Genomic DNA, 15,934 nt, shown 5'->3' with positions numbered 1-15,934 from the left:
GGGCAAGAAGGACGGGACCCTTCGACCCTGTATAGATTATCGAGGGCTTAACCAGATAACCGTCAAGAATAAGTACCCGCTTCCTCTATTATCATCAGCCCTCGAGCCAGTCCAGAATGCCAAGATTTTTACTAAGCTTGATCTGCGCAACGCTTATCATTTGGTTCGGGTGAGACAGGGGGATGAGTGGAAGACGGCTTTTAAGACTCCGTTAGGTCACTTTGAGTACCTAGTCATGCCCTTCGGCTTGTGTAATGCCCCGGCAGTTTTCAGGCATTGGTTAACGACGTCCTGCGGGATTTTTTGAATGTTTTTGTTTTTGTCTATTTAGATGACATCCTGATTTACTCTCGTGACCTAGAACAACACAAGCAACATGTGCGACTTGTTCTCCAGCGATTACTAGAAAATCGCCTGTTTGTAAAAGCCGAGAAGTGTGAGTTCCACCAGACTTCAGTTTCGTTCCTCGGTCTTGTTTTGGAAGGCGGTCAAGTGATGTCAGACCCAGAAAAAATAAAAGCAGTAACGGAGTGGCCAGTTCCTGAGTCACGTAAACAGCTTCAACGTTTCCTTGGGTTCGCTAATTTCTATAGGCGTTTTATCAGGAACTACAGCCAGATAGCTTCCCCGTTACATGCTCTTACCTCCACCAAGGTCCCTTTTAGCTGGAGTCCTGAAGCCGATGAGGCATTTAATTGACTTAAGTCCCGTTTTTCCCAGGCTCCCATACTCGTTCACCCTGATCCTGCGAAACAATTCACCCTTGAAATAGACGCTTCAAACACAGGTGTGGGAGCGGTCCTATCCCAACAGTCTGAGATAGATAAAAAGTTACACCCTTGTGCATTCTTCTCCCGTCGCTTGTCCCCTGCCGAGCAGAACTATGATGTAGGCGATCGTGAACTGTTAGCCATTAAGTTAGCCTTGGAGGAGTGGCGGCACTGGCTAGAGGGATCCGAGCAGCCCATCATAATATGGACAGATCACAAGAACCTCTCCTATCTGCAGACAGCCCGTAGACTCAACTCAAGGCAAGCCCGTTGGTCATTATTTTTTTCTCGTTTCAACCTCACCATAACCTACAGACCAGGCTCCAGAAACATTAAACCAGATGCTCTGTCTCGTCAATTTGCCCCATTTGAACAAGAGAAGGAGCCGGAACTTATTCTTCCCCCCACATGCACTGTTGGAGGTCTGCATTGGGATCTGGAGGACAGGATTAACCAGGCCCAACTATTAGATCCGGATCCTGGTACGGGTCCACCGGGACTAAAGTATGTTCCCCAATCTGTTCGTCCGGAGGTTTTACGCTGGTGTCACGATGCTAAGTTTTCCGCCCATCCGGGCATTTATAGAACCCAGTCTCAGGTGTCCCGGCGATTCTGGTGGCCATCGTGGACCAAGGACGTCAGAGACTATGTTTTAGCTTGTCCTGTCTGCGCCCAGAATAAGTCTTCTAACCAGCCACCTTCTGGGTTGTTGAATCCTCTTCCTATCCCCAAACGTCCATGGTCCCACATTGCCATTGATTTTGTTACTGGACTCCCTGTTTCCCAAGGCATGTCAACGATTTTGACTGTTGTTGACCGTTTTTCGAAGTCTTGTCATCTCATTCCCATCCGTAAGCTACCTAACGCCCTCCAGACTGCCCAACTCCTCATTAAACATGTTTTCAAGCTCCATGGTATCCCTGTTGACATTCTCTCTGACCGGGGTCCCCAGTTTATTTCTCAGGTCTGGCGGCACTTTTGCTCCGCTCTGGGTGCCCGTTACACGCTCACCTCCGGATACCATCCTCAAACCAACGGCCAAACAGAACGAATGAATCAACAATTAGAGACCACTCTCCGTTGCCTCACGTCATCTTCACCTACCGACTGGAACAAGTTTTTGCCTTGGGTAGAGTATGCCCTGAACTCTCACATCACCTCAGCCACGGGACGTTCACCTTTTGAAGTTGCCTTAGGATATCAACCTCCACTCCTACCCACAGACGAACTCAGGATTCCCTTCACCTCCGTCAACGACTATATTGCTCGCTGCCAGAAGATATGGAAAGAGACGGTTACAGCACTCACTCGCACCGCAGAGCGGAGTAAGAGGTTTGCTGACCAGCACCGCAGACCAGCTCCCCATTATCGCCCCGGTCAGAGGGTTTGGTTATCATCCAGAGATGTATTGACTAACCCATCCGCCAAGAAGCTTGCTCCCCGGTTTACTGGTCCCTATGAAATAGAGACAGTTATCAACCCGACCACCGTCCGCTTACGTCTTCCCCCTCACTCTCGTGTTCATCCCACTTTTCATGTATCCCAGATTAAGCCCGTTTTGGACAATGATTCATTGCATATTTCCTTGCTTAAAATTCAACACACATGGACAATTTCTGACAGAAGCTAAAAAGAAAACTCTCAAGAAAACTTTCAGGATGGAACAGAGTCTAGAAGCATAAAAATATGATATTTATAATGAACGCTTTTTGACTGGAGCTGCAAGAAAAATGTGGACGAGTAAACAAAAACAGAGGTACTTTATCTTTTTGTGGTAGACCAAGCAATTACACTCACAAACAAACTATTTTTTTGTTAAATTAAAAAAATGCAATTTGTTTAAGTTGTAAATTGTATTTTTAACCATTAAACAATACATTTAAAACGCAATAGTTTAATAAAACATGTCCTTTTGTACAAAAGGAATCTGTAATTCTTTTCAGACCCAAAACATTATATTATATTGTCAATAGAAAGAATTTTTTTTTGCTTTGATTGTTTCTAAGTCTACAAAAAATGTTGAGCCTATTCTCAGGAACAAATCAAGGTGAATTATGGGTCACTTTTTCTTTGAAAACACTTTCTGTATTTAGCCAAGTTTAATTAACTTGTGCCCCAAATTCTGCTTTTAAGTAAAAGTCACTGGAGCCTTGTGGTCCAATTTATTATGGAAATAAAATTAAAGCAAAACACGTGGTTAATCAAAGTTTAACAGATATTTTTGTTGTAACTACTATATGTATTTTCAGAAGTTTAGTGAAAATTCACTATAGTGAAAATATTGAGCTACAAATGTAAAAGACAAAAAACTAAAATGTATTAAGCAATCTCGCTGGAAGGCCACATTTGTACCATCCTTGGTCAGAAAACCTTCGTGGATCTGGGCAGCAAAAAACCTTCCAAGGACCACAAATAGCCCTACTTTAGACTTTGTGCACAAAGCCAATAGAATGATAAACTGTTTTCTAAAGACGGCCTTCAAAGAAATCATGATTAGTAATGAACAACACAAGCTATCAGTCTATTGGCTAAGTATTTCCTTACTGGAGCTGTCTGACACCAACACCAGAGATTCACAGTCCCTGTTACTCAAGGAACACATTTAGGGAGATCAGTTAACCCATAAAGTAGAACAAGGTTTATCACACCACTATGGGAGTAATTTACAAATTATTTCTTATGCCCTTCTATGGAACAATGTGTGAAGAACCTAAAATAAAGGTTAAATATGACAATCCCTCATACCCTATTGCGTTTCTCCCAGGTACTTTACCCTGAAAGAATTAAATGCCATGGCTGGGATTTTTTTAAACCCTAACCCTATCGATCGATCGATAGATAGATAGAGTGGTGAGCTATATTAGTGGCCATAGATGCCCTGGGACAGGCTGAGCAGGTAATTGGGTGAAGTGTCTTGCCCAAGGACCCAACAACTGAGACGGTGGTAGCGGGGGCTCAAACAGGCAACCCACCAATTGCAGGTCTCCCTAACTCCTAAGCCACTGTCGCCCTGAAAGTGAAATCTGAAATAAGTGTGAAAATGGCAGTTTTCCTTGCAGGTTAATTTTTCATAGAGGTAGTTGTTTTAGGAAAATTATGCTTGGATGCATTTTTATTTAAATAAAGAAATTGATGTGCAACACTGAATCTGGTTGTGTATGCTATATGCCACAGTTACAGAGCTCTTTTGGGCTCTCATTTATAAAGCTTGCTTATGCACAAAATGGGGCCTGAAATAGGTTTCCCCCACTTTCCTCTCAAAAGTTGGGATTTATAAAAAAAAAAAAAAAAACTATTTGACAGGAAAAATGTGCGGTCCTCATGGCACTCTGATGATTCCTCTCAGACGTTCAATTTCACTCAATATCAGACTTTAATCATAGATCGACTTCATTACAAGCATTCAAAACCGCTGTGTTATATATGCTTGTGACACATAAGCACCCTCAAAATAAATACAAGAATGCCCATAAGCCATCTAAAATCTTAAATAAAAGTCTGCACAACATTTTATCAGGGTTTTATATCTCATTCCTCTCCCTGATGATCACCAGGGTGAGATTAAAGAATAAATTGTGACAAGGTGTGCGGCAATTACTTTAATTGCTGTAATCAGTCAAATACACTTGTGTGGTGGATGCATTGGCACTGCTGGAAGATCTTGTAAATGGAAGACAGGGAACGCAATCTCAGCAATCAAAGGTTTTCTGACTAATAATGATGACTGGCCATCATGACCCTTTAGACTCAAAGCATTGCATTCGACTATAACCTACAGGGCAGACGGGCTACACCCCCAGTTTTTGGGTCCAAAGAGAGCTCACAGAAGGTGTCAAGTGTCCACATCCCATTAGCTTCCTAAACAGCTTTTTTGTTATTTTTTTTCAGTTTTTTGGTGGGGGGATGTTTATCATCTGGGGGGAGACCTCTCATTCCTCATGGTCTTCCTCCTCAGATTGTCAAACTGAACGCACAGCCTCAGAGGAGTTTCAACATGGAGCACAGTGTGAGTCTATCATCCGGCGTTTAAAACTGAGATCAATTTAACTTTTTAACAAGTTATTGTTAATGTGGGCAACATATGTGCTTTTACCTCTGATTTACACATTTAATAAACTCTTCTCTGTGATTTTTTTTCACAGTTTCTTAGTTATTTTTCTGCCATTTCACCATGATGAAACAGCCGATCAGCTGACCCATTTTAATACATATTAAAATTCATGAGGTGCTTTGCATTGACCATTTATGGTTGCATCTGGGCGTGTTGAGGGCAGAACATGAGGCAGTAGCAAATGTTCAGGTACATCTGTGATCCATAAAAGAAAATTGCATGCTGGTGTGTTTGTACATAGGTTTAGAAGTCTGAATATTGTTTGGCACACAGCATTTTTTTTTTATGGCATACGTACACTGGAAGGATGGATTCCATGCAAAGTTTTATAAATGAGACCCTATGTCATTACTTGAAGTTCTCGTATTACTTTTGCGTAAAGTTACACCTCACTTTCAGGAATTCTTCAAATCAGTGGCTTTTACATGCTTACTGAAAGGTTTACACTGAGAATGTTATATTTGATCAACACCACAAATAAATAAAGAAAAATAATCCCTAACGGCACCTACACTACCAGTCAAAAGTTTGGACTCCCCTTTGTCATTTAATGGCTTTTCCTTACTTTTATGACTTTCTACGTTGCAGATACATCATGAAGACATCAAAACTATGACTAAAAAGTATGTACAATTGTTTATCAAACCCAAAGATGTGAAATAACTTAAAACATCTTGTATATTTGAACTTTTTCTAAATCCCCAGTTGGAAATGGTTTTCCAAATCTGGAGTCCCCAGAGGTAGTAGCAAAAATGAAGACAAACACTTGAATGAGAAGATAAGTCCAAACTTTTGACTGGCACTGTATATGTATGATAAACTTTCATGTTTGAAATACTTTTAAATCTTCACAATTCCCAACTAAACTAAATTGACCAACCTTTACGTAATTCTCAGTGTCCACCGCTGTGGTTTGACTCATCAGACTGTACAGTAAGAATGTGACCTGACAGTGTTCAGACCTGCATGTGATCCTGAAACGATCTGATGACCGAAGACAAGCAGAGCAAGACACATTTTAACCTTGTCAAGACACACTTGAACTAACTTTGGCAAAGTCCCTTTGTCTCTAGTTAGTGATTGTTCTGTAAAAACTCATATCTGTATTTTGCCTTGAGCAAGATTGAAAGCAATGCCTTTTAGCTTTCTGTTTTGTTTCAGGTTTCTTGTATATTGCTGCAGTTTGGTACTAAGTAGCTTATTTCTTACAATGCCTTAAACTTTAATTCAATTAAATTTTATTTTTAAAGCGCCAATTCACTGCACAGTCATCTCAAGGCACATTACAAAGTCAAATTCAATCAAATCATATTGGTCAAAAAGTTTCCTAAGGATAGATAGGAAAATGTCCACTGTATTTTTCAGTTCACAAGTCCACTTAAATTGTTCTGTTTTTGCAATATTGTCAAGGATGCTAATTCCACTGTTGAAGTGAAAATTCCTATAAGCTAAAGTGTTTTTCATTTTTGTTTTTCAATGACCAAAAATTTGGTTGCATTGTTTGATAAACAATCCAGCTATAATTGCAGGCTAATTCAGTCATCAGCAAAAGTACCACTTTGATTGTCCATTTACCTTGATGTTTTCAAAAACACTCCGTTTTAATCATATTCCATAATCAACATCTCCAGCAGGACCCCTGATGGGCACGCAGAGTACTTTTGCTTCTGCCTCATCTTGCTCAGTAACGACAGGCTGTATACGATACGAGACGGAGAATGTCTCCTCCTCTTATTAGCCTTCTTCACCCTGTTAACAAAACAGACATGCAGATTGTGAAGAATTTGGTAACGTTATGAGGATGCTTGTGTTAAAAAAATTTAACTGGCTGCATTACGTGGGAACTGTACTCTCTGTAAAATAAAATATATTTCCATATACCCTCATTTCGCAGTTTCAACCACAATACTTTTTCTTTTTTAGTTGTGCTCACTTTTCCAATAGGATTCATCATTTCTCCTCTCCACGTTTGTAATAAATTCCCATGAGTCTTTCCTAATAATTCACTTTTAAGTGTACACAGACTCGCATATGCAGACTAAATCTATATTACAGCATTGAGGGGCAATACAATGCATAAATAAGTCAGCCCTAGCATCTGTCTCATGGTAATCTGTGATGTGAGGAGAAATTTAAAGCCTTTAGGGAGTTGAAAAGATGTCAGTCCCTGCAATGAAGCTGTCTTAAGTTTTGAGGCATCCTCTTCCATCCGTACACCCCCTCTGGAGGAAATAAGCAACAGATGTTTCTCTATAAGGTTGCTGTCAAGCTATTCTGTTTCAACACCATCTATGCTCGACTCACACAGGTCTTTATTGGTAGGCAGCCACTGTAACGCGGCAACAAGACACAGGATTGTAAACAGCTTTCAGTTTGTTTTAATTTGCACGAGTATTAATGATCTTATCTACATTAACAATGTGAGCAAAGAAAGTTTGGTTTCCTGACGAGAAAGATAATGTTTCCACTCTGTTGACTGCAGTCATGATGGTCGCTCACAGAAACACGATTAGATGAATCATCCTTCTCCTTTAGAATGACCATTGCTCTTGAGTTGCAAATGAGCCTGACGCCGTGCACTGTGAGCTAATTAGCACCTGAAATCCAGAGTTCAGCTGGAAGGGATGATGGCGACCCACTGGTAAGGCGAGGAGTCTGTTTCCTGTTAGTGGGCTGGGTAAGGTTATCTTCACAGGCAATGTGCACATCTTAGTATATCCAATGGCGTGCTGGATGGGCAATTTCACAGGCTCAAATATATCTATATACCCTTACAAACATTTAGGTTAATGTCTCTCAGCCAGTTACAGAGACATTAAATACTTTTGTAGCCAACAAGCTTCTGGCACAACCCTGACTAAATATGTCTCAGCTTTTATTTGTCGAAATGGTCGAGGAAACTTGAATCGTTTGCTCCTCTGGGACAGACTCAGCATTCAAGGAAAATCTATACAGATTCAGGCAATTTAGCCGGCCGAAGGTTAGCCTGCTTTGTCCATTCAAAATAAACTTTTTTGATGCTTCTTTGGGATTATTATCCACCTACTTATGTCCATGTTTTAACCAACTGATCCAAACTTTCACCTTTACAAGAAACCATATCGTTCAGGATGTTTAGGAACAATCCCCAAACAACCAAATCTCAAGCCTAACATAAACTGAAAGATGATGAAACACCAGTTACACCATACACAGTATAGCCAGTTTAACATCAGCATAGATTCAGAGGGGGATAAGCAAAGTGGACGCCTTCATCAAAAGCCAAGTACCTTCTGGAGAAAGGTTTTATGGTCAGATGAGACATAGATTGAGCTGATTGGCCACAATGACAGAAGTCACTATTTGTCCACCCGGTATATAGCACCAAGTGGACAAGATATTGGCCCTAATTTATGTTACTCCCTTAAAACAAAAAGTTGTTTGGTTTAAACACGGACACAATAGCGCATTCCAACAAGAAAATGATCCCAAATACCAATCATAGCTGGTTTTGATATGGATAAAATATCATAACATTTACCTGCTGGAATTGCCCCAATTCTGTAAACTCTGAACCAGTTTAATAAACTTTACATATTCAGCAAGCGGAAGGGATCAAATCACCAGATCTGTGTCAGAAACCTGGTTGATTGCTATTAAAGCTGTTTATTATCTTTTAATGCCTGAGTGCATTCTCTTCTCCACAATAAATATGCTTATTTATTTCTTGTTTCAATAACAATCTTTTTTTTTTGTTAAATTTTCAAAGCAGACAAAGAATGGTTCAAATAAATAAATAATAAAAAAAACATATTTGCAAATCATGAAACTTTTCACAATGAAGACCAAAATTCATACTCCTTGCATATTTAGATTGGATTTAGAAACATTTACACGGGTTTTTCTGTTGACTGGAATTGATGTTACAGTTTTGGAGCAGCTCTGCTAAAGGCCTATCTTGAGTCTGATAATCTGTGGAGTGAGCAAATGATTAGAGTGATGGCAAGGAGGTCTTCCATCCTCCTTGGATCATCGAATTGGATCATTGTGTTGATCATCACCAAAGATAAATCTATACCAGTGGAGACATGCAAAAAGCTGGAAAGCAATCCTGATTACTGTTATGCCACTAAAGATGTTTATCTTTGATTTCTACAATGAAAATAAATTATTCTTGATGTGCCATATTTTGAAATAAATAATAAAATCATTAAACAACATTTATTTTCAGAATTAATACTGCTTTTATGTTGCTTAATGTCTTTTATGGGAGGCTTGTTTCATTTCTTATCATCGTAAAAACGCTGTAGTTTAATGAAAATTGTTTTAAATCTGAATCTGCCAGGGATATGAACAATTTCAGCAAAATGTAAACCTCTTAACATAACTGCATGTCGGGTTATAAAGTCAAATAAACACTACTAAATCCCTTCCAAGTTATCACATTATGTCTAGGTAGGAAGATTAACACCTTTTTTTCTGAAAGTAGACCCTCGTCTACAATCTTCAAATGCGTCCAGAATAAAACAGGAAACAAACATTTTATGCAGACTACCTAAAGAAGTGCTCGTCGACTGTAATTTTATCAGCTGCAACTGGGTATAATGACTCTACATTTTAAAATAGCCTATCTTTTGGAAAATCATCAGTTGTAATATACTTTGCTGACTGTTTTTTAAAGTATTTCATGCGTTTGTCTTCACAGTGGAAAAAAGTGAGCAGTATTTTTTTCCAAATATAAAGAACTGAAAGATAATTATATAGTGTAATGGGTCAAACGTTTATCTCTTTGGTCGCTGGGTCAGATAAGAAAAATGACGCAGTCATTCTTTGGCTCTGGTTGGTTGATGAGAAGAACCCCTGTATAAAGTGCTCTAAAATAAAGGTCTGTGGCTTTTTGCTTTAAAGCGCATAAAAGACAGAAGCACGTTAAAAAATGCCCTTTGAAGTTTGTATCATTTCGTTAACCTTCTTCCACTCACCCTTAGGTCAAACTTCTCATTTTTCTGTCTTGATCTATTGAATATTTTCCAAGCTCTCTGTCAGCTGAATCAATGAGGAGCCATTGTTTGGCAGAGTCCTCCTCTGGAAAGCTCACAGCTCAGTTTCTCTCAAGAGGTCTGAATATCCACAGCAGTGTTTGACCTTACACACAAGCTTCTCTGATTGAAAGTAGCTACGGTGCTGCCGTTAAACTCCTTCTCCACTAGAAAAAAGTTGTTGGGGAATATTTAAACACTTATGCATAGTAACTTTGTACAGCAAATCTCACTTGGAATAGTCTGACAAGTTGTGGAGTGTTTCTTGCTAATCATTTGTCACAATTGATTTTCAATCATACTTATATCAATCTAATTTATGGCATCACAATAAATGCATATCTTTGCATGTTTCATATTTTATGAGTGGAACAGACAAAATACAGCATATCTAAGAGATACAGCAGGTGAGGACCTTTTTCGACAAAATTATTATCCAAAAAAAACAGGGGGGAGTGTAGAAGTGGGACCATCTGTGCAGTTCCTCTGATGTTCTTTTCTTAGCTTCTCATAACTTTCATAAATAAATGTAACTGTTTTACTCAGAGCATCTTTGTGCATTGGTTCAAGTCTATCACTCCCTGAGGGTTTCTCTAAATGCAGGTTCTCATTACGGCGTAAAAATAGGGTATGCATACTTGTATGTGTGGATGTTTAGTGTCTTGGCTCATTTTCTGTCTTCACAGAAGATATATTTTCCGGTTTTGCTTTTACGTGCATGTAATATCTATTAATACACCACCTACCTGTTTTCCATATTGGATGTTCCGAGAGGGTTGGGGTGTTGCATGTAGGTCTTTGAAGCTCTATATTAATCCTAATAAAGCAAATAAATAAACAAATCCTTTATTTTCTGCTGCTCTAGGTTAATTCAAAAAGAGCTTTTCAATTTTTCAACGGTGCATTTGCTAGATTACTATTTCAAATATGAAGTTGTGTATTTTGTGCCACCCTCACAAGGATTCTAATTTGTTTTTCTACCAAATGAATATCAATATAATTTAGAGTGCAAAATACAAATGAGACCGTCTTGGACACATTTATTTCCATTTTCTTATATTTCCTTAAAAACAAGTTAAAATATTCCTTCATTTGGTAATAACAAGCAGGAAGGGCAGGTGATGGGTTGTTTTTAATTACCATCCAATTATTAGACAATGTCCTGCAAAAGTATTTATGCATCTTGTACTTTGTCACATTTTTCATACTACAACAGCAAAGTTGCATGTAAATGACAAAGAAACATTAGATAGCAATTGTGAAGTTGAAGAAATAATTTTAAAACATTTTACTAAAAATACAAGGGGCATGCAATCAGTGCCCCTGAGTCATGATCAGCTTTGTCCATCTACACACAGAAATCTTTGTAAAACTGAAAATATGTTCAAATAGGTGAATTTGTCTGTCTTGTAACTGAGAGCAAAGTGAAACACATGCAGCACTAGGTGGGGGAGGGACAACGCGTCAATACGTTTTGGTTTGTAAAGTCAATACAAACTCACTTTACAATACAAAGTTCTCTGGTATCTCAATAAAGCAAATTTAAATGCATGGCACAGTGTGACAGAAAGTTTTAGCAGCTGTTAAATCAGGACTTTTTTAAAACTTTGGTATACCTTGGTACTGCTAACTGAGACCAAGATCAACTCAAGTGACTGCACAGACATCACTTGGAAATAAGATCTGATTCTTTAGTCCTAACATCATTTGTACCTTTTCCAGCTCCAGATGAATTTCAAAGGCTTTCCATGCGAGTATTTTCCTGACATTTATTTCCCATAAAATGCAATTTTGTTTGGAAGCCTAGTCCGACAAGGCTTAATACTTAAGTGTTTAATTGCTAGCGATATACACGGCCCACCACCACCACTGATGTGTTGAATCAAGGTATTAAATAAAGGATTTCTTCGCGAACAAAACTGGATAGGGTTACATGCAGGGTGAGGCAATAAATTTGTGGAGAAAGGCATAGAGTGTTTTGAATCTGTGGCTGACAGGGTGCCAAGAGTCTGAGATGGTGGGTGTGAAACTTTAGGTGAAAAAACAAACAAAACAGAAACAGTTTCATGCATCCGTCACTTGTGTGAACAGGTCGTTTTTTTTTTCCCCCTCCTGAGGATCGATTGGAGTCTTTCAGTGTGTGAATCAAAGGTCTCCATCTTCTGCTCAAAAACACTCAAACCTGATAGAGGAGCTAAAAACAATTTCTCACACAGCTGGAAAACACTCTATTCAGGCCCCTGACCTTAGCCTGTTGAGTTAAAAACCCAAAGCGTCAAAACCATCACTCTTTTATACATGCAGCTGTCATGGAGATCTAACTAGTGGACGTTTCAGCTTCCTTGCAGTTTCTGTTTTGGCAAACAAAATGGGTTGTTGCGTTTTGTTGCTGTAAGCGTCACCTATCCAGTTCCTTTCTAAGGAGATACATGGTACACGGTCGAGCATTTGCTGTTTTCAAAGCTTTGTAGTAGTATTTCGAGTATTGTCTCATTAAGCACCCTGTTAGAGCGCTCTCTCTCTCTCTCACTCTCTCTCTCTCACATACATACATCAGCCTTGGTTCACAGGCCGCTGTCTGTGTCTTTCCATCAACGCTTTCCATCTTTTCTCCACAGAGGGATCCCCGGGAAGAAATGTGGCGCAATCATCCTGAGTGCAGAAGAGCTCAGCAACTGTCGAGTGAGTAAACTGTGATAATCTCCCAAATATATGTTAGCAAGCAAATATTAGTTTCCAAAGCCTGGTTTAGAAGTCTTGAGCTTAACAGGATGAGAGAAATGCCAACCAACGATTGCCTAGCCACTTTGAAAAAAGGAAAATCAATCTGCCATAGAGAGATTTAAAATGCCATGCAGGTAAATCCCATTAATTAATTTCAAAGAGAGATGAATTTATGTAGGAAAAATCCAAATAATCATCTTTGAAAATATATTTTCATTAAAATATAATTCAATTCACTTTTTACACACCTAACTTTGGTCAAGAGTGCAGCAAGTTACGGAAACCTGCCAAACTAACTTGTCTTTTGGCCGTGGGAGGAAGATGGAGAAGCCAGAAAAACGCATACAAAATTTGCAAATTCAACACAAAGACAATATATTCCTGTTTTGCTTTAATGTTTGTACTGCAGTTATATTGTCTATCAATCCATAATCAGACATGTCATTTTCTTAACTAAAATTTTTATTTAATCACCATGTTGTAATGTTCACATGCAAACTGATCCAATAAAAGGTAATAGAGGAAATGTTTAAGCCAGCCTGCTTCTGGGTACTCTGATGTAATACCAAGGTGTTACCAAATGATATCAGGATGGGTACATTTCCTTATTCATTTAGGAACTAAATGCCAGGTATTAAGATTACATTACATTAAATCACATAATTTCCAAAAACACTGGTTTATATCTGACAAATTGCACACATGTTAATGCTTTTGATTTGCTTAATATATCCAATAATTGAGTTAGTGAAGGCCTTTGACTTTTGGATAATTTTTTTTTAAAGTATGGAAATCCACAGCAAAGCAAGCAAAAACCAACAATAAACAAAAACAGAAAAATAATACACACATGTAACTCTTCTAACTTCTCGACAAATCTGTTATTCTAGACATTTTAGTTTTTATTCTTTTATTTTTTTCCATGTTAAACATATTTCCTCACATTAAGACACAGACAGTAGCACAAACCTACACCTACATAAGAGAAACCATAGCTTTTCCTCTCTCCTAGAAGAGACCTGCTGTGTAATAAAATGGTGCAGAAACATGAGGTTAAGTGCTGTATGCCCCCCCACCCCCCGACATGTGTGTAGTTTTCTCAGGTGTGCACCTTTGAATGCTACACTAGAGCTCCTCTCACACAAGATCAGGGTAGGATAGAGAGCAAATTCATGTCAATTAAATGGAACACAAAGCAGAATTTAAAATGTAGAGGAAATAGAAGAGAAAGCTGAGACAAAAGGGGCATGAGTGTATTAGAAAGGGTAGAACGGACAGGCTGAATAGATACAGTAACATGACAATGAATCAGCACAGGACCATTTAAAGCCAATGTTAACCTTCTCTTGGACACAAAAAATGCCTGTTTAATTTTAGTTGAAGGCATAGCGTAGGTTAATTATGAAGAACTGTGTGACCTTGTCCCCTGCTGGCTGCTGGTGTTAATTGTGTCTCTGTGGTTACAGTATGGTCAGCTGAATGAGTGTTCGTGGCTGTGGCCCATACACACTTAAACACAGCTGAATGATAAATTAATACACTCATGGATGCCTTATTTTCTCTCTTACAACTTTCTCCTTCTTATTTGGAACATACAAACTGAGCTACTCTAGGCTGAAGGGCTGAAAACGTTTCTGACATTTAAGATTGCATGTAAGGAATATAAATAAGGTGCATAGCAGTGTTGGGCAAGTTCAAGTTTGACAAGTAGTTCTCGATTCTGTTTCACACAGTAAAACTGAAGTAATGTTCAAACTTCATTTCCTGAAGCACTCTGAAATAAATTCACAGTTTAAACATGAACTACTTCTCATTCATTCATAATATTAATTATTTTAAAAGAAAGAATCAAAAAAAGCATCCACTGCATACCAGTTGGAATACTGATTCTGTTTGAATTTGCGAACTGGCCCTTGGCAGCTTATTCACGTTTGTTAAATTCTCTCCTGTTCTCTTAGTTGTTTTAATATTGCATTGTTTTCATTTGGTTGACTTATCAATAATGTTGTACTCATTTACACATGAACCTACTTTATTTCTTGGAAAACAAAATAAGACCCTGTTTACATGACTAGCATCCACTCAAAAATGAGACTTTTGTTCCATTTCTGTTAAAATATTTACATAACATTCAAATTACAATATCAATTTACACAGCACAATAGAAACATGAAAACGATGTAATACCCATGCTGTGCCACTAGTGGTACTATGTTCTTTGAAACTCAGCATGCTGCAAGTAGTATGATAAGTTCATAAGAGTGAGATGGGTAATGTTCCCGCGGGGTTGTAGGGCTTTATCGGCGTGCAATGCTGGCAGTGATGGTAGTGTGCTTGCCCGGTGGGGAGGGATCGGCTTTACTCTGCTGATGTTAACAGTGATATGAGCCACAGATGCCAACCAAGCTGTAACAAAAGTCAGAAATAGAAGGCAGTGCCTAGATGGAGCTCTGAACGAACAGTGCAGTGAATAGATCTCTACGCCCATTCAGCAAAGTGCTTGTGTCTCATGATCAATGCGTGACACTTGAGAGCAGTGCACATGCGTACTGCCTAAACGCCGCCACAACTAATAAACCTTCGAGATGGCAGACAATAAAGTTTTCCTATGGACAGACAATGAGATTACTCTGTTTCTTAAGGTAACTTTTAACTATATGCCATATTCCCATCCATGTTTTCTATTAAGAAGAGTCAGCAACCAAAACTGTACTTTCCTATCTGCCTTTTTTCTCTTCTTTGTGGTTTTTACAATTGTAGGCAGCCATAATGTTGTGCCTGTGCATTCATTTCTGCCGATCTGTCATGCTATGCATGAGCCAGTTCCCTGGAAGAAAAAGTGCTTCTTTTTTTACACAACAACAGAAACCGAGACCTTTTTAAAACCATCACGCTCTGGAACCTGTTTTCAAACTGTACGATTGTAAGAAAAAATATTTGCCATTGTCATGTAAGTTAATCGTACAAATGCAACCAAACTGTTCCGTTTTAACCAGATGTCATTCTCCTAGTGCCTAATTTCAATAGATAAGCCATTTTCTGCTGTCTCTGATTTAAAATTTATTCAGATGTCTTTGATGCAAGTACAGTATTCTCATTTTGCTGCTTAATGAGGCTTGAAAGGGTAACGTAACAACCGCACTGCATCGTGGGATACCGGGGCTTCGGAAATCGGGTTCTGCTTATTGACATAGCTCTCATCCGCAGTGTACATACAGTATAAATATCTAAACTTTAGAGGAAATAAATCTAAGACTAAAAGGAGTAGTATGCACATGTATATGTATGCTCACCCATTTGGAAAGAGAAAA

The 15,934-nt window shown here is 38.7% G+C and overlaps 1 protein-coding gene across 3 annotated transcripts in view; it reads left to right on the top strand.

Moving 5' to 3' along the window:
- cpne5b (copine Vb) overlaps window positions 1-15,934 on the top strand; it is a 172,922-nt gene that overhangs the window by 97,287 nt on the left and 59,701 nt on the right. For all 3 annotated transcript variants that reach the window (XM_036151206.1, XM_036151207.1, XM_036151208.1), the window contains one exon: window positions 12,518-12,581. In XM_036151206.1, coding sequence (XP_036007099.1) covers window positions 12,518-12,581 — 64 coding nt within the window. The remainder of the gene's footprint in view (window positions 1-12,517; window positions 12,582-15,934) is intronic.

This window comes from Fundulus heteroclitus, chromosome 20 (assembly GCF_011125445.2).
Source record: "Fundulus heteroclitus isolate FHET01 chromosome 20, MU-UCD_Fhet_4.1, whole genome shotgun sequence".
NCBI lineage: Eukaryota > Metazoa > Chordata > Actinopteri > Cyprinodontiformes > Fundulidae > Fundulus > Fundulus heteroclitus.
This window is presented reverse-complemented; position numbering and strand designations above follow the sequence as displayed.